The sequence below is a fragment of the Anabrus simplex genome, chromosome 3 (assembly GCF_040414725.1).
Source record: "Anabrus simplex isolate iqAnaSimp1 chromosome 3, ASM4041472v1, whole genome shotgun sequence".
Lineage (NCBI taxonomy): Eukaryota > Metazoa > Arthropoda > Insecta > Orthoptera > Tettigoniidae > Anabrus > Anabrus simplex.
In genome coordinates, this window is record NC_090267.1 from 82557219 (window position 1) to 82577673 (window position 20455).

Consider the following 20455-nt stretch of genomic DNA (forward strand, 5'->3'; position numbering starts at 1 on the left):
CAGAGGGGAGCAAAGTAATGCTATATGGGCTTGTAAAAAGGAAAAGAAGAGTATGCACAAAGCTGATGAAAGATGAAGGTTGAGAGTTATTAACACAACCAAAAGAGATAAAGAAAACATACAAAAATTATTTTGACAAATTTCAGAATGTGAGAGATAACAGCAGTACAGCATGAAGGCAAAGAAATACAAAATGATGGAACAATGTTAAAGGTGGAACTAACAGTTTAAAGCATAAAAATGAGGAAAGCAACAGACATTGATGAAATCCACATGAGGCTGATATCTGATATAAAAAAATTAGAGAAAAAGAATAGTGGAAGGAGATAGGAAGTTGGAAAAGTGCCATAAATGCCCTAACCCAGAAGCAACTTGTCACTGACAGTTTATACACTGCAGAGACTAGAAAACTTCATATTTCTTAAGTTCTATGTTTGCTATTTTCATGAGCCAAATACAAAAATGATTTTTTTGGGACCTTCATGACCAAAACTCCAAGTGATGACTTTTACAAGACTTTCATGACCTGTAGACACCCTGGGAGATAATGTGGAAGGTAGACAAGAAAATTCTATAGTTGAACTTCTAACAACATTTTTTGTTGGTGAAGTGGACACCTGGCATGCTATCTAGATTCCTTTTCAGAATTTAACAGTGTGAGGTACTGTAAATAGCAAATTTGGAATCTTGTCAGCACAAGATCGTCACCCTGGGAGGACAGGAAGACTTGTGTGAGGCAAATTTCTAGAATTCATTAAATTCTGTAATATTACATTGGCACCCAATTTTATTTCAAGTTTTAGTAATGTTTGTTGAATTTAATCGTAAAAGGGGGAATTAATTTTTGTTGCTGTAAAAAGTTAATAAATCAGTACAGTTGCCATGTTACAAAGTGTACCTATCCCTTAGTCCCATTTCATGATACAGGGGCCAAGGATAAGGTGAGATGAAATTATATTATAATCATCATAAAATATCAAAGCCATCTGATAAAACAGTGCTAAGTCAGTCGTATCAGCACACAAGTGTTCAATTCATAACCGGTTTTCAACACCAAGGCCCATCAACAGTGATTTAAAAAACTTACTTAAACAGGCTAATCCATATGGGTGTGTCGTCAGGTTAAAATGAAGCCCAGATGAAATAAGCTGTAAAAATAAAGAAGAAGAAGAAACGAATGACAGAGTGTATGAACCTAAATACTTGACCTTAAAAATATGTTGTTTTATGATATAATATACCATTAGAAAGGCTAGCTGAACATGCTGGTAAAGCTGTTAGAAAGGTACTACCGGGCGAATTGGCCATGCAGTTAGGTGCGCATGGCTGTGAGCTTGCATCCGGGAGATAGTGGATTCGAATCACTGTCAACAGCCCTGGTTTCCCATTTTCACACCAGGCAAATGCTGGGGCTATATCTTAAATAAGGCCACGGCCGATTCCTTCCAACTCCTAGACCTTTCCTATCCCATCGTCGCTATAAGACTATCTGTGTCGGTACGACGTAAAGCCACTAGGGGGAAAAAAAAATTTACTAAACAGATGTTCAGCTTCAATTACGGAGAGCGCTAGTAGCACGTGAAATTGCATCATCTAAAGGTTTGAAAACAATATGTTGCTAGTAGTGGTTTGATTTAAAGTTTTATCCGTTTTTCTTTTCAGTGCCATAAATATTTCAATATTTTCATGAGTATTTAACTCTACTGTACACTGTCATTACCATTAAAAATTAATTTCATACCTTTAAAATTATGAATATTCTTATCATAAACATGTTCTGCAAGAGCTGAATATCTGGCCTATTTTACAGCCTTAAAATATTCTTGGTATCGCTGAGTTAGAGTCCGCCCAGTACTTCCTATGTAAATAAATTTTTTTCATTAGAAGTGAACCTATATAATCCCAAATTGGTATAAACATCCTTCTTGATGACAGTATCTGAATTATACATTTGTTCTGATATTTTGATTTTAGTTCTAAAAGCTCATTTTAAATTTCGTGAAGATATTTGCAATTTTAAAAATTTCACTTCCGAAATGTATAAATGTTACATAATGATTACAATCTAAGGTTTTCTTGTTTTCATTATTTACCTTTGCTTCTTTTCCTTTTTTACATAATTATAATTCTGTTTACCATTCCTGGGCTGTGACCACTTGTTTTTGCAACTTTTTTTAATTTTGATTTCTTTCAGTTTATTTTCTTTACTCATGGGGATTCTTAGCAGTCTATTAATGTAGCTCTTATATGCTGCTTGTTTATGGGTTCCTGGATGATTAGATCTTTTGTTAATGGTACTGATATATTGTGTGGGTTTTCTAAAAATTTCAAAACCTACACATCAATATGAGGTCTAAAGAATTTAATTTATTGTTATTTTATTTTCCCATTGTACGTTTGATGTTACTGTCTACCAAATTTAAAAAGTCCAGAAATGTTTTGGGAGTAATGAGGTCTCCGTTTAAAAATACAACCATACGGCATGTGTTTATGGTCAGATGCCTTTCCTGACGCCAAATGAATTATTACAGACTATCCACTTCATGTCCATATCAATAATGTAATACAATTAATTAATGAAGAAAAGGTTCCACCTAATCGATAATTTCTCTTTTATTTAGCCTTAGGCTATTTAAAAAGACATTAAAAATGACCACAGAACATGTTTCGAATGCGTTGCATTCATCATCAGCTATTTACATTTAGCTTAGGTAAAAATAGCTTAAAAATGATATCGTAATTTACATTAAACATTAAAAAACATTAAAAAGCAGATGTTAGTAGAGCGCATGTAGGTGGGAGGGGGTTGCGAAGGGGAGGGTGCATTGAAGGCGGTTGTTAGTTGGATACTAAACTTAATATTAAAAACACGTATTGGGCTAAAAAGTCTTAGGTTCACTATAAATCTTGTGAGTTTTTCCAATAAAATCACTTGCTACTGAAAACTTGTAGATTCTTTGGTAAAATGCTCCTTGAATTGTTTGTAAAATGTTAGTCTTCTTAAAACAGCATCTGGTTTTCTTCCCGTCACTTGTCTCTTAATACGTGGAAAGGTGTGGCTTGTTGATGAATGAATCTACTGTATTGTGTTTAAAAGACGTGTTAAAAAATGGATCGTCTGTATTACGACCTGTAACCGGCAGAAAAAGATAACGTCAATTAGTTTTGGTCGTCTAGAAACGTAATGGCTAGGGAAGCTATTAGTGTTAGAAGGTATGGAAATATGAACTTACCCTTGTCCTGTTTGTTTACTTTACTTCCCGTGCTGCGGGAGTAGGTTTGTTTCAGCTGTCTTCGACCTTGTGTTGTAGCGGTGTACTGTGGTCTGTGAGCTAACTTGGTTAGGAGGGAGGGGGGTAGCAAGGACGTGTCGTCATTTGCTGTTTCGGGCGGGGAGGTGGCTACTTTCCGTGAAGTATCGGCCTCGTGATTGCTTAGTGCGTTCACTGGGCGTGTTTGATTCCTTCATAGTAACTCCATGTATCTCAATATGTATTCGAATAAGGGGTTTTTCTGCTCATTTATTTCATTTAAGTTCTTGTCCCTATTAATTGACTTGTCTAAAAATATGTGAATGCTTTCTAGACTGTTCATTAGTTCATTAGTCTTCCCTTGTTCAGTCTATTGAGAATTACTAGGTCTTGTTTAATATCTGTAAATCTATGGCCTGTTTCAGTCATATGTACTCCCATTACAACGAAAAATCAGGCAAAGTGACGTAATCGTAACTAAAGCTGATAAGGGAGAATCAACAGTTATTCTAAATAAAACCGATTATATCGAGAAAACCAAAACTTTTAAAAATAATAACAAGTTCAAAATCGTAAGTAAAGATCCTACCCCACGGATTCAAAGATATTTGAAAAGTATACTTAAACAAAATACTTTCCTTTTTAGTGAGCAGGAATCACAAAAGTTAGTAAATATGAACCCAGGACTTCCTACTGCAAGAGCCTTGCCCAAGTTGCATAAAAAAGATATACGTATCAGACCTGTAATCAATTTCCGTAAGAGCCCCACATATAAAACATCACAATTCATCCACAAGTTCTTAACAATAAAAATATGTCTTCTATTCTAACACAGCCGTAAACAATTCTAGCGAGTTCTACAAGAAAATTAAGAACTTTAAGCTCAAATCCTCTCACTCAATATGTTCTTTCGATATAAAAGATATGTATACTAATATCCCCATAGAGAAGACGATTAAAATCATAAAAACTAACCTATTAGAACACAAAAGGATAAGCATATCCGAAATAGAAGAATTTATAGTAATCCTTAAATTCGTACTTAGTCAGAACTATTTTTTATTTAACAACAAGATTTATCAACAAGATGGCCTCCCCATGGGCACTCCAGCCTCAGGCATAGTAGCAAACATATATTTGGATTACCTGGAACATTCCTATATCGTAGACCATATCAAAGGGCTTGATTTGTGGGTACTCTATGTTGATGACACATATGCTATAATTGACAAGGATCTTAATGATAGTCTTAGCATTTTGCTCACTTTGAACACCTTAGATCCTAATATACAGTTTACCGTTGAAGAAGAAAATAACGGTTCGATCAATTTTTTAGACGTTACTACAACTAAAAAAGACAACCAATTTCATTTCGGAATTTAAAGAAAACCTACATTCACTCCAACTACGATTCATAACAATTCTCTACACCCCGATTCACAGGAAAAATCTGCCTATCACAGCTTCATTAACAGGGCCTTTGAAATCCCGTTAAATAACAAAGAGAGGAATAAAGAACTAGCCTTTATCCGACAACAGGCCCTCATTAACGGTTTTAGTCTAAAAACTATTAACGGGTTAATTACTAAACGTAAACGCAAACTACAAACAAATTTAACAAAACAATCAGAGCAAACAAAAAAGTACGTGAGGTTTACCTTCAACAACCCTAATATTTATGCAATTACCAATTTATTTAAGAAACACGATACCAAAGTAGCGTTCTCAACAAACAACAGCACGAGACATAAGTTTTTCAACCATAATATGGTTAATAGGAACAGTGAAGAGTGCTTCCAGGATTCAGGTGTTTACAAATTGATATGCAACCAGTGCAAGGCCACATACATAGGACAATCAGGACGCAATTTCACAATAAGGTACCTAGAACACGTCAATGCAGAGAAACATAGAAGGTTCTCTGCAATGGGAGTACATATGAATGAAACAGGCCATAGATTTACAGATATTAAACAAGACCTAGTAATTCTCAATAGACTGAACAAGGGAAGACTAATGAACTAATGAACAGTCTAGAAAGCATTCACATATTTTTAGACAAGTCAATTAATAGGGACAAGAACTTAAATGAAATAAATGAGCAGAGAAACCCCTTATTCGAATACATATTGAGATACATGGAGTTACTACGAAGGAATCAAACACGCCCAGTGAACGCACTAAGCAATCACGAGGCCGATACTTCACGGAAAGTAGCCACCTCTCCGCCCGAAACAGCAAATGACGACACGTCCTCGCTACCCCCCCTCCCTCCTAACCAAGTTAGCTCACAGACCACAGTACACCGCTACAACACAAGGTCGAAGACAGCTGAAACAAACCTACTCCCGCAGCACGGGAAGTAAAGTAAACAAACAGGACAAGGGTAAGTTCATATTTCCATACCTTCAAACACTAATAGCCTCCCTAGCCATTATGTTTCTGGACGACCAAAACTAATTGACATAATCTTTTTCTGCCGGTTACAGATCATAATACAGACGATCCAATTGTTAACAAGTCTTTTAAACACCATACAGTAGACTTCATTCATCAACAAGCCACACCTTTCCACCTATTAAGAGACAAGTGATGGGAAAAAAACCAGATGCTGTTTTAAGAAGACAAACATTTTACAAACAATTCAACAGGAGCATTTTACCAAAGAATCTACAAGTTTTCAGTAGCAAGTGATTTTATTGGAAAAACTCACAAGATTTATAGTGAACCTAAGACTTTTTAGCCCAATACGTGTTTTTAATATTAAGTTTAGTATCCAACTAACAACCGCCTTCAATGCACCCTCCCCTTCCCAACCCCCTTCCACCTACATGCGCTCTACTAACATCGGCTTTTTGATGTTTTTTAATGTTTAATGTAAATTACGATATCATTTTTAAGCTATTTTTACCTAAGCTAAATGTAAATAGCTGATGATGAATGCAACGCATTCGAAACATGTTCTGCGGTCATTTTTAATGTCTTTTTAAATAGCCTAATGCTAAATAAAAGAGAAAGTATCGATTAGGTGGAACCTTTTCTTCATTAATTAATTGGAAATGAATTATGGTGAATGAAACTAAGTAAGGATGTGGAAAGAACTGGCTGTAGCTTATGAACAGGAACTGGCTTCATTTGCCTAGAAGTAAAAGTGGAAAACCACAGAAAACCATTCTCAGGACAGTCAATGGTGGAGTTCGGTTTAGCTCATCTCCCAAATTCAGAGTTTGGCTCCATTGCCACGGCATGTCAACACGTACGGCCACTCCACACAGTAAAAATGACAACATGATATACCAATAAGAAATTACTGGACAGAAATGATATACATAGCTGAATTTCATTTGGCAATCAAACCATGTTTTATCTTTAAATAAGCAATATGCTCATCCCTAGCCAAACAGGGGGTTGAGAGATGAGCTGAGAACCAACATATAGGTGTTCGATTATACTAACATTAAAAGTAGTTATAAGCATAAACAAGTCGGGAAATGCCTTTGCTGGTGAGATTCAGTGTTTTTTCAGTATTCACTATGTCTTCTGGTATGGGCTAGAATAAATTTGTTACTTTAACTGACCTGTCTCAGTCTCATCTTTGACTTTGACAATATGAAAGTGACCGAGGTATGAGCGATGCTAGTAATACCATACCCTATGAACCCAGTACCTGTTATGAATGGTGTGAAAATATCGCTTACCGAGCTCGATAGCTGCAGTCGCTTAATTGCGGCCAGTGTCCAGTAATCGGGAGACAGTGGGTTCGAATCCCACTGTCGGCAGCCCTGAAGATGGTTTTCCGTGGTTTCCCATTTTCACACCAGGCAAATGCTGGGGCTGTACCTTAATTAAAGCCACGGCCGCTTCCTTCCCACTCCTAGCCCCTCCCTTTCCATTCGTCACCATAAGACCTATCTGTGTCGGTGCGACATAAAACAACTAGCAAAAAAAAAAAAAACGCTTATAGGGTCGGTTGGTGCATGCATTTCAGTTTTATTATTTATAAATTTCAGTGCGCTTGGCGGACTGATATGTATTAGTTACTTCTGGCTCGGTGATGAAAGCAACGGAAAAACGACCTCACTCCTGATTTCAATAGTATGCTTCTTCAGTGATGCCTTGGCTATCTATGACAACTGTTGGCGGAATTGTGGAAGTCACGACTATATTATCCAGTTAGTAGAGGGCCTTGGCATTTGCCTTCTTTGGAGAATTTTTATGCTCACTGTCAGAAGCAGACCTTCATATGCCCTGATGAAGGCCAATGTAATTTGGCGGAAAACTCTGCTTTGTTTAATGTCGTAAAATATGTGACTTTAATCCAGTTAAACTTATTCATTATTTTAAAACAATGAGCCATGAAAACCTACATTAATTAATTAAGGAATTATTTCACTACTCAAAAACAACTCACAGGTTCTAGTGATAATGACACTCAACTCAAAGGATAACCGTATGTATTAACTTTTCAGGCAAGTATTCCACTCTGGAATTAATCTAAAAAAATTCAGTAGCATAGTAAAATATTTATAGAAGGCATAACGGTTGACCAATGAGGAGAGAAACCTAATGACTCTATGGGGCTTTCTGGATAAATATAAGAAGGTAATAATGTTATTTATGAATGAATCAATGTTTAAGATGGTGTTAATAAGAGATCAATTTTATTATGCCAAAAAAACAAAAAAACAAAGACTTGTGTCAGCCAGCTTCTTGACAGTCGAGATATGCTGACAACTCTAGCTTTCTTAAGGATTGCTGTGTTACAATCTACAAAATCATTATTGAAGATATCTGCAACAAAATTGTACTGCTTGAGTATGAGCAGTTATTTTCCCCTTCACTTAAATTGGTTACCTTATAGCCTAGCTAGAGCAATTTTTCAACCTCTATTCACCTTCTGTTTCCTATCGATTCACCTCTGCTTCAAATGAACATCCTCATACCGGATAAATATTTAGAAACTCGCTACTTCATGAAAAGCAGTATGCGTCAAAACAAACAGTACTGAAATTCTCGTATAAATATTGTGTATGTGTGTAACACATCCAGCCATCGTTTCTTCAACAGAACTCACTGTTGTATTGTTGATGAATAATGTAGTGAAAAGTTACTAAAAAGGTTCTCACAACAGAGGAAAAGGTATTTATTGTAGAGTACTACCATATTTCCAATCATGAAGGCTAAGAAGTACAAATGGTCCCAAGTTTCAAATGAAATTCATGATAGGTTTCGCAAAACTCCACCAAGTAACACAGTGAATGAACAATTTGCCAACAAGTTTCACTGCACAGTATAGCGGCCTCAATCAATGAAAAGGGTTACAAAGGTCGGCCTATTTCTATTACAAACAATGACAACAGGCAGCTCCTAACATATAGGTGGGCTGGCACAAGGTTGCACTTGACAGTTGTAGTTCAAGTTGGCACCACTAAAATAAATAAATAAAATTTGAAGAATGTTACCCGTCAATCAGAACGACAATTCTACTACTTTTTATGTCAGATACAGTTATGCATTTTACACGTATTAGTTCATATTTAATTTCGTATAGTGTGTATAACCTTTTATTTACACACAAAAACATGAGCATTATTTAAAAAAATGTAATGTTTAAGCAAGCTGCAAAATAAAGATGAACTATTTTCATTTGGTTGCTGGCAAAATGGCTAGTATAGTGGTATCATCCATAACTACCTTTACTTCAGTATTGAAGTGTTGCTGTTTGTCTGTCATTGCTAAGCATGAGGTCAGGTGCGATTTGTACGTTGACGACAGGGGTGTTTTCTTTGCGAGGTAATTGTTAAGTTTTTTTTTGTAACTAGTGCAGTGCAATGTTACGGAAACGACAACATAGTAATAAATCGCGAAGTGACAATCCTTTGCGCTGAGGAGTGTCCCTTAATAGCAGGCATGTGAACCAGTGTGGAGAACTCGCAAGTTTTACAAGAGGGAGAGGGAATTCGTACGCTTGCATGGTCATCCCTCTGTTCCAGCAGATCAAGTTGTAGAATGTCAAACATTAGGGCTTTCAAAGCGTACTGTTATTGAGAAAGGTGTTTGCCTCCAGGAACTGAAGAAAAAGGGACTGGGGCACCTAGAAGTAGCTGAAATGGGGCTGATAGTGGGGACCTTTTGTTATACGGAGACACTACGATTATTACAGCAGGAAGGAATACCATATCGTGGCAAAATTACTAGTCTCCCTTGGGCAGGAAAATCTTTTCTCCGAGGGTAAAATCTCCTTAAAATTGGTACTGCGAGCCATAGGTTTCAGATTTAAAAAAAAACTGAAAGGAAGAAAAGTGCTGCTTGAAAAGTCGCACATTGTGATGGCTAGGAGTATTTTTCTGAATAAACTTGTCGGTAAGGATCTCCACGAGGTAATGTGGATAGATGAGATATGGGTGAATTGTAGGGAGTGCATTGTTAAATCTTGGACTGATGACAGTCCTAAAAGCTCCGGTATTCAGCCGAATGGAAGGGGCGACAGATTAATAATAGCGCACGCAAGTTCATCCATTGGAATTGTGAAAGGTGGTCTTCTAATGTTCCGATTGAAAAAACTGGTGATTATCACGAAGATATGGACAGTGTTACATGTAACAAGCTTTAATAACTTCATTTCTAATAACAATAATCCTGTATTGACTATATATCAAGTAGAGAAAATTTAAGATAACAATAATTGAAATTAATAGGGGTCCTCCTATTCAATACTAATACCTCATGTGAACAATATGTGATTAATTCACATAATAAATATCTTTGTATTGAATAGGAGGACCCCTAGTAATTTCAATTATTGTAATCCCACTTCAATACGGATCATGAAATTTCTAAATATCAATTTAAGATAAACTTAAATATTATAAACAAGTGGTCCGCCTATTCAATACAATTTATCGTTTACTATATTAGTACATGTTTCGTCCCCTAAGGGACATAATCAGCTATAATAAATTAATATTAATATATCAGAATACCAAATAGACATATTCTCTATTTGATAAGGATAGTGTTCACTTTTTAGATTAGTTTAAGAAGCTCCTGCAACAGCTCAAAGACCCTTCTGTCACTGTTATGGACAACGCATCTTCCCACTCGGTAATAGCATACAAGACCCCTATTTCGAGTGCCCATAGAAAACTGTTAGTGGAATGGCTGCAGGCAAGAAATATCCCAGCATATATGGGTATAACTAAATTAGCCTTATATACACTGATGAAGGAAAACAAACAATGTATGTAGTCGATGAGGTAACGAAGGATAAAGGACATGAGGTTGTTAGGTTACCGCCATAGCACTGTCACTTCAACCCTATTGAATTGGTATGGAATGAAGTGAAACATTATGTACACACAAATAACAAGCCCTTCACTACTACTGAAGGGGAAAGACTGTTCCTGGAGGGTATTGTTGAAGTAGATGTCGCTTCATGGAGGAAGAAAGTTAGCCACGTCACAACATTAATTAACTCGCCAACGACAATAGATGGCATCATCAGTGACTGTCAGGAGTTTATGATCTGCCTGGACGACGACGACAACAAAGGCGACAGTAGTCATGGCAATGATCTGGAAGGTATCGAGCCTCTACCATGTGAATAAGGTAAGAAGAATACGGTTTCTGAATTTTTGTAAATTTAATAGATTTTACTCGAAATCCCTTGTGTTAACATCGGTATATATTATAGTAATATTTATTGGTTCATTTAAAGCAAGATATTTTTTTTTTGCTAGTTGCTTTACGTCGCACCGACACAGATAGGTCTTATGGCGACGAATGGAAGGGGAGGGGCTAGGAGTGGGAAGGAAGCGGCCATGGCCTTAATTAAGGTACAGCCCCAGCATTTGCCTGGCGTGAAAATGGGAAATCACGGAAAACCATTTTCAGGGCTGCCGACAGTGGGGTTCGAACCTACTATCTCCCGAATACTTAAGGCGAGATTCTTGTCGGCCGATTTCTTCTGTATTTTCTAATATCGTGCTAATAAGAACTTCGTAGTAGATTTATCTTGTAATATTTTGTGTGATAGTATATATTCTTTGAAATTTAATCTGTGTTAAAAGTGTGATTGTTGTCGGGCGATTTCATTTGTATTGTGTATCATTGAGAAGATAAAAGCATTTCTCCCATATTTCTAAAAACTCATGTGTCATGGAATCAGCTGTTGACATGGCGGCAACATCGCTTCATGCGCCATTGCAGTGGACCAACATTTTGCGAAGCTGTCACGTGCAACCTTACGCCGGCCCACCTATAGGTATTAACAGTTTCCAAGGACAAGTCTTTGGTGAACAGCTATGAAAACAGATACGTATGCAACATCCATACGTTAACTGTTCAAAGTATTGGGTGGATTTCGAAAGCATTTAAGTGATGCCATCTTTCATACCAGCAATGTTTAACACGTTCAGTATCTGCTTCTGAGCGTGACACTTGAATGCCTGGACCATCCATTTTCACGCCCGGCCCTCTTGACGTGCATCACTTAATACAATTTACAATTACTCCTAAACTATAAATGTTAGAAAAATGATACTTTGTGCTTACCTCTGGTAAATATTTAGGGTGTGATATCTGGTGTCACAGGTTTCAAAATACATCTAATTTTATACAGCCTATCTGTATTTTCGGCATAATGATTACTGTCACTGAAGTGAAGAAATTAAAGAATATGAAGGAAGCGTATTCGGAACATTGTTTTAGAAAATATCGGATTATGAAAAACAGGATCTTCGGTCCAGTACATTTTTATATCAGGATTTTGGACTAATCGGTTTCCACGATTGCATGATCGAATTCTTTGTGAAAGGCCGGGGCTCACGTATAGATTGGTCTGCTCACACACATACTGATGAAATTCGTCATTCATGAAAATACTCACGTACCTCAAAATATCCTCCTTATTTTCTATTTGAACGTGTATACCTGAATTCTCTGTAAATGATGGAACAGGTGGACAATAACTAGGATGATATGTATCAGGCACTTCACTTTCCTCTATAGGCTTATCGGATTCGGGAATCAGAATTTTCTCGTCACTCTCACTATCTGAGTCTATTTCAGGAATAAGTTCATCACCAGAATAATCATTGTGAACAATATCTAATAATTAATCTTTCGTAAGAAACCTTGTTTTATAAGCCATTATACTACACTCAGTAAGAACAACACGCACTGCATCGGAATCTCAAGTACCGACTTGACACGTGAGGAAGTGCTGAGATTTCCCCGCTAAAACAGCTAAGATAAACATGGGTTCGAGGGTTATCTCAAAATGGTCAACCAACTTCCTGCTACAATCAGTAACGCTGACTAAGGTGTAAGAATGCATAAATGACGAATATAAACAGCATTGAATTGGCGCGGAACCTTAAAACGTCTTACGCCGTCCACGAGCGCAGCATAGGAGCGAGCTTAAATGTCTTACGCCGTCCACGGTCCACGAGTTAACATAAGGTATAGTGACAAATGTCAATTTCATCTCGACGGATACCTGAATAGAGAGAGAACTCGCTACCTTAGTTCTGAACAGTCAGATGTTCAGAAACCCCCTCATTCTGCACGTGTACCATTATGGGGTGCCAAATCTACAAAAGGTGTACTAGGCCCGTATTTTGTGGAAGATGATGGTGAACATCCTATGATAGCTATCCAGGATCAGCATTGAAACATTTTTCACCATTTCTGATGGGTTTAAAAAGATTTTGTTGTGCACGAAACATCACACACTACACTCGGTGATTCTAAAAAGATGGAGTCATGTGCAACACTGCTAGAAACTCACTCAATTTTTTTTCTGGGAAAAATCTGGTGAATCCATAATTTCCTGTGGAATAGATTTATCCTTAACCATTGTATTATTCTGACCTTACATCACCTGATAAGGAATATAAGAAACGAGTATGTATTTCAGGAGAATGCAAATAACTGCATATTTGAAAGAAAACATTGCAGTGTTTTTTGTAACTTGCAGCAATTTTAATTTTGCAAACATGTTTCAAAATCTACGCAAACATTTCAGGTATTGTTTGGAACATAACGGAAATCATTTTCAAACATGTTTTCAAAAAGAACGTTGATATTATGAGTTATGTTTATTAAACAGGAAACAGATGCATGATATACAACTGCACATGAAAATGAACACCAGCGAGAAATGTTTAAGGCCACTCCAATCAGCAAGAAGCTTCAAAAGAAGCAGTTTCATCGGTATGGAGATAGAATGAGATGAAATGAATCCCATTTCGTGCATGGTTCCTTAGACATGGAGGAACTGAGCAGAAGAAGAGGAAAGCCGAAGGCGGCCTAGAAAAGATCTCCTGAATCTGTCTTGCAAAAGGAAGGGGCACCAACAGATCTGGTGAAGGAAAGAAAAGTCTTCTGCCTCAGGACTACATGTGTCAAACCCAAACAAATTTGGGAGCAGCTAATTAAAAAGAGCAGATATGGCTGGGAAAAGAAAAATAATATACATTTTCAGTACTGTTTGTATTGGCGCATACTGTAAAATCATAAATACAGAAACAGATTGCACTATTTATGGAGATCTGTAGGAACATAAGTCTAAAGAAAGTAATGTTAGGTCAACTAACTGATGAAGAATTATCGTATAAAAGCTTGAAGCACATTGTTAATTTTCCCAGCACAAAGAGGACACCTACCCAGTTTCTTCCACACTTTCACTGCGCACTCGTAACAGCAGCAGATGTGACCTGCCGTTCTATGTACAAATATGCCATTCTTTGGTCTTGTCACACAGGTGATACACAGGTCAGGGCCTTCACTGGATACAGGGAACTGCTGACTGGTAGAAGCCTGAGGTGAACCAGGTTCTGAACACGGATAACCACTATCTCCTCTTATATCTGATGTAAATTTTGCTGACCTATTGTTCAAATCGCTTGCAGCTTCCACTGATCTACTGTTCAAATTGCTTGCAGCTTCCACTGTTCTATTGTCCAAATTGCTTGCAGCATCCACTGATCTATTGTCCAAATTGCTTGCAGCTTTCACGGATGCATTGCCCAAACTCTTTGCAGCTTCTGCTGATATACTGCCCAAATTGCTCGCAGCTTCCAGTGATCTATTGTCCAAATTGCTTTTATCTGTTTCACAATGGTTTCTATTGGATGGCAGAGATGAAGGGGTTGATTTCTTTTTTGATCTACGCCGTTGTGGTCGAGGTGGTAGGAAGTCTTTCCTCAACTAGAAAATAAAAGATACTTTCATAAAGACACTCAAAATACTTAAATAAAAGACACAGTTCATAATTTAGAAAATAATTTCTACATTTTAGCTAGAATATATCTCATCACCTAGAAAAGACTAAACAGGGGTTATAAATAATAAGGTAAATGCATCAGTAGCTATCGTACTGAGGTTGACTTTAATGACACTGAATGATGATAACAAGCTTTCGAGTTTGAAAATCTTGCAGTTTATACTGATAAATTAATTTTCGTAGTTGCGCCTCAACCTCTCGTGTCCACATTAACAAGAAGGTCCCTGTGCAACTAACCTCGAGATAATTAATTTAACTAAGGGCCAGTTCTACCACCTCTGGGTAAAGTAGGGCGTAACTTGCCCTCCGTGTAAAACGATATTTCCGTTCGACCACGCCCGGGTAGTGCTATCAGCAGCATAAATTGTAGTTACCCGGTGTGTAATTTATCGGCCACTTCCAGGGCCCGATAAGACTTTAACTGCCGGGCAAGTTTTGAGAGCCAAACATTATTAACTATATTTCTGGTGACATACAGCTTAAACTAGCATAGTATATCGATAGAAGCATGATACCGCAACAGTGACTGATGTTGTATTGCAGAATTTTGAACATTAAAGCTTCCCCTGAGTTGCAATGGTCACACCAGCCTCTCGTATCTACAGCGCCAGGGACACATTTACTATGTCAAGCTTTCACAAAGAAACTACAAGGATACAAAATCAAAACCTATTTGGGCATCATCTCAAATAACCTTTAATTTTCTAATTTTAATTTTTCAACTATCAGACACCAGGTGTAAGTTTGTATATATACCTCAATCACCCCAAGCGTTCTCGTAGCGTAACGGCTAACACGCTCGCTTCGTAATATGAGGTACGCAGGTTCGTCTTCATTATGCCAAATATTTTTAATTTCATTATTAGTGTTGTACTCTTTTCATACGTTCTTTTGTTAATAATATATTTCAATGAAATGTTTAACCAAAATATTATGTCTACTAGGAAAATGCTTTATATGTGTGCTACTTATAGTAAGTGATGTTATGATTAATTCCGATCATCATTATAGTAGTAAAGCATACAGGACTGTCGGCCAGGTAGCAGATTCCCTACCAGTTGTTTACCCATAAATGATTTCAAAGAAATTGGAAACTATTCAATTCCCAAATTCCTATTCCTATGAATGGATATTTACCCCAATTAGTTCCTTACATTTACAGTATCTTCCAACTTTATTTTCATGAAGTTAAACATTAGAATTAAATGCACTATCAATAAATAGAAGCATGTGGAACTGAACGAGGTCACAGAGCTAGTTGCAAATAGAGGATCGTGGAGATACTTAATCAATTCACAGAAGCCTGCAGATAGAATGCTCAGAGGCAGTAAGTCCATAAGGAAGATGTGTGTATATACATATATGGAAGCAAGTAAAAGAGAGTTAACAACAACAGCAGGGAACAAAAATAAATTTTTAAACGTAAATTAGAAAGACATAGAGAACCTCCGTACCTTACATTAAGGAGCGAGCTACTTGACCAATCTACTACGAGAATACTTTCCAAAATGCTGCCTTACATGGCAGGTTATAACTGGTGTAAGAAAATGAAATCTCGAGATTTTAATCCCAATTAGGTATTTTTGAAGCTCATAGATTAACCTCATGAAAGCTTCACATAAATCGTTGTCCATAACTCTTAACATCTCCTTATATTAGGCTTGTTGTTGATAATTAGCAGATGCAAGCACAGGAAAATAAGACAATTGAAATGAGCTTCGTGCATCTAACGATCGATAGCGCCTCAGTCGAAAGCGAGAAATCGCTGGAAATCAGTCTATCCAAACCTGTATATTGGTGTCTAGCTCAGGGTAGCTAACTAGCGCTTGCGCAGAGGTGGTTACACACAAGCCAAAGTACCAGCTAATTTACAACCCCAGGTAGCTTACCTCCCGTGCAGTTGCCACCCAATTTACCGGCAGATGGTTGAAGCGGCCCTAAATGGCAAGAAATACCTCAACTAAATTTATATTAAAAATGCCATTTCTGAATCATTTACTGTGTGAAGACTGCATCTCAAATTTGATCCTTATGAGTGATGTTAAGTATACCTATTTCTGACTTCGAACAAAATCCATGCAAGTTATATCGAAGGATGGATAGGTTTCCAACAAAGCCAGACTCTAGTAAGTATAAATATCTATCCTTAAAAATATTTATTTTGTGAAAATTACACAAATTATTCTTGGAAATGAAGATCATGAATAACTATTTTCAACCTGCTCTTGGATGGACAGCATAATACTGATAACTATGACAATATCACTGATAATAAAAACAGCAAAACTGACGCTAAATACAGGAATCAAACAATACAAATAAAGTACACAGTGCTTGTGAAATTATTAATATAGGAATATAAATTAAATTTAAAAGTAACAGAAATGAGTAATATACATTTGCAATTATATAACACATTACAAGCCCTTTATATTAATTAACTGTGAACTGAGTTCTAACAGTCACCTACAAAATACTATAAGTATATACTTGTGAAATCCTTTATCAAACACACCACCTTTATAATACAAATTGTCTGTCTTTATTTTAAGACAACATTATTATATTTCGAGACACGTTCATATTTACCAACTTGTATGGTTTTGCCGTAAAATTTACGAAAAGACAGCGCGTTTTAAATTTTTACGGATGATCTATAATATTTTACGATTTTGCATACCAAGGCCTTCTATTTAAAATTCACGCAAGAACAAGCTTCTGCAGGCTGCAGATACACACTGTGTGACCAGCGAATGTTCGATACATCGCTCTGATTTATATTCATCCGATCGTTACAATCTTCAACTGGGAATACGAGATGTGTCCTGAATCCTAGTTGATCGATATTGATTTGTTTGTGTTGAAAGAGAATGACTCTTGGATAGGCCTAACCATTCACTTGTTCTTTGCACTGAATCTTTCGATAATCTTTACTGTCCTATATGAAAAAAGTTATTTTGTTATTTTACCATGAATTAAAAAGCGTAGATTGTGTTGTAGTTAGGAAGAAACAAGTGAATTATGTTCGTCACTTAATTTGCTTCATATATATATATATTTTTTTACTATTTGCTTTACGTCGAACCAACACAGATAGGTCTTGTGACGACGATGGGATAGGACAGGCCTAGGAGGGGGAAGGAAGCGGCTGTGGCCTTAATTAAGTTACAGCCCCAGCATTTGCCTGGTGTGAAAATGGTAAACCACGGAAAACCATCTTAGAGGCTGCCAACAGAGAGGTCATATTTATTGCCATGCATTATGAAGCTGAGGTTATGCAGTTGTGGAGTAACGCGAATTGTGTTTGTTGCTTATTTTGTCTTATAATTGTTGTTTATCGGTAAACATGAGTAAAAAATCAAATGGCGTACAGCTTTTAGTGCCGGGAGTTTCCGAGGGAGTCGAAGACAAGTTGAAGTGTTGGAAAGAATATGTTAAAAAACTGTTTAGCGATGTAAGGCCAGACAAACCACCTTTTATTGGTGAAGGCAGCGAAACAAGTCCAAATATAACCGAAGAGGAGTACTGTATGCAATCAAACTCCAGAAGAATGGAAAAGCTGTAGGTCCAGACAAGATTCATGCAGAAACTCTCAAACTCATTGCTGAAGGCCATGGCAGAGGATTAGAGCTGCTAACTACATTATTCATCGCAATATATAAATCTAGTAGAATTCCATCTGGCTAGCTAAGATCTACTTTTGTCAATGTACCTAAAAAGGCTAATGCATCACATTGTGGTGATTATCGTATGATCAGCCTAATGTCCCATGTACTAAAGGTATTTCTGCGTATCATCCACACTCGAATCTACCTCAAATGCGAACGCCAAGTTGGACATACTCAGTTCAGTTTTAGGAATGGACTGGGTACTCGTGAGGCTCTTTTCTCCTTGAATGTTTTGACCTAGAGATGCCTAGATATGAATGTAGATGTGCACGCTTGTTCCATCGACTACCGAAAAGCTTTTGATTGCATATCTCATGCAAAACTTGTTGAGATTTTAAAATCTACTGGTGTAGATGTTGGTGATCTTCGTAACCCATCTGTACTGGAATCAAACGGCAGAGGTCAAAATAGAAGCAACTACCATTAAGGACATGGCTATACGAAGAGGTGTCCGCCAGGGATGTGTCCTGTCCCCACTCCTTTTCAACATCTACTCTGGAAGCTGTGTTCAGAGAAGCTATGGAAGATGTTAATCTAGGTACCAAGATCAATGGCTATGTCATTAATAACATCCAATTTGCTGATGACACGATTGTGTTAGCCAGCAACCTTAGTGATCTTCAAATCATTATAAACAACATCGTGAGGACCAGTGAAACCTACGGTTTATCCTTGAATATTAACAAGACCAAGCTGATTGTAGTCTCGAAAACACCAAAACAGGCCTCCCTTTACATCAACAACAACATCGTCCAACAAGTATCTTCCATCAAATACTGGAACTCTAGTGAACCAGCATTGTGATTCAAAATGTGAAATCTTATCCAGGATTGGACAAGCAAAAAATATATTCAAACCATGAGGACCTTATTCACCAGCCAAGAACTCAACCTCCAGCTCAGAGTTTGAATGCTACGTTGTTATGTCTTTCCTGTCCTTCTGTATGGTTTCGAAGGGAGGACGCTTAGCCCTATATTGGAGAAGCGCATTGAATCTTTTGAAATGTACTTATACAGAAGAATACTCCGAATATCTTGGGTAAAAAAGAAGACAAATGAAGAAGTCCTCAACATCTTGACCAAGAAGAAAGAGCTTCTCATAACCATCAAGGAGCGTAAGCTCAGCTACCTCTGGTACATCACTGGAGGTGAACGATACAAACTTCTCTGACTGATCATTCAAGGGAAGATTGATGGGAAAAGATCTGTGGGAAGACAGAGAAATTCCTGGCTGAAAGACTTGTGGCGGTGGTATGGACATACGTCGATAGAAATCTTCCGTGCTGCCGTTTTGCGTGTAATCATAATCAATTGGATCGCCAACCCTTCGGAGGGAGACGGCGTCACAAAAGGAAGAAGAAGAAGTGTCCGAGGACACGTTCTGCTCGCCGGATGCAGGTCTTTTGGTTTGACGCCCGTAAGCGACCTGCACGTCTGGATGAGGATGAAATGATGAAGGCGACACATACACCCAGCCCCGTGCCAGTGAAATGAACCAATTCTGGTTTAAAATTCCCGACCCTGCCGGGAATTGAACCCGGGACTCCTGCGACCAAAGGCCAGCACGCTAACCATTTAGCCATGGAGCTGGTCAGGTAATCATGAGTAAATCTACGAAAAACATTATCATCAGGTGTTTAGAGAAATTTATTCTTTGAGTTTCTTATGTATACTGAAATCTAGAAAATGTGACAAACATCTTGGTCATTTGAAATCTAAGGAAGACAACAGAAAATAAACCTTGCTCTTGTGCCAAAGCTGGAGACAATGTTTACGATGTAATCAAGGCCGAGTGTTTACTTATTTTTTATTGGAACACAACATTCCATTGAGTGCACCTGATCATGCAGAAGCTTTGTTCAGAAAGATGTTTCCTACGTCGGAAATCGCAAAAAAGTATGGTTGTGGTTGCACAAAAACAACATGTATCCTAAACGAAATGGCGTGTACTGGAACACAGGACATTGTTATTTGTTTACAGAATACCGTAGTCCAATTTTGTCGTCGACAGATGGAAGTAATAATACCGATACAAAGTTCTATCCCACAGCGGTTACTTTTTATGATGCTGCCCGAAAAAGAATTAAAAGCACTGTTTTATCGGTACCAGCATTGGAAGAGGATTCGACAGGGAACAACATAGGAAAGCTGCTACTGTCGCAGTTGGAATTGATTAAATTCCCAATTAAGAACTGCCTGGCATTCTGTTCAGACATTGCTTCCGTTATGACTGGACAGAAAAATGGAGTT

General features: G+C 37.4%; 1 protein-coding gene across 1 annotated transcript in view; it reads right to left on the reverse strand.

Annotated features, from left to right (window-relative positions):
- Positions 1-1040: 1040 nt before the first annotated feature.
- The window catches only part of LOC136865997 (E3 ubiquitin-protein ligase Mdm2), a 279039-nt gene continuing 259624 nt past the window's right edge, over positions 1041-20455 (reverse strand). The window contains exons 8-9 of the mRNA XM_067142603.2: positions 13919-14462; positions 1041-1148 (exon numbers count right to left, since the gene is read on the reverse strand). Of these exons, the coding sequence (XP_066998704.2) occupies positions 1123-1148; positions 13919-14462 (570 nt within the window). The 3' untranslated portion in view covers positions 1041-1122. The remainder of the gene's footprint in view (positions 1149-13918; positions 14463-20455) is intronic.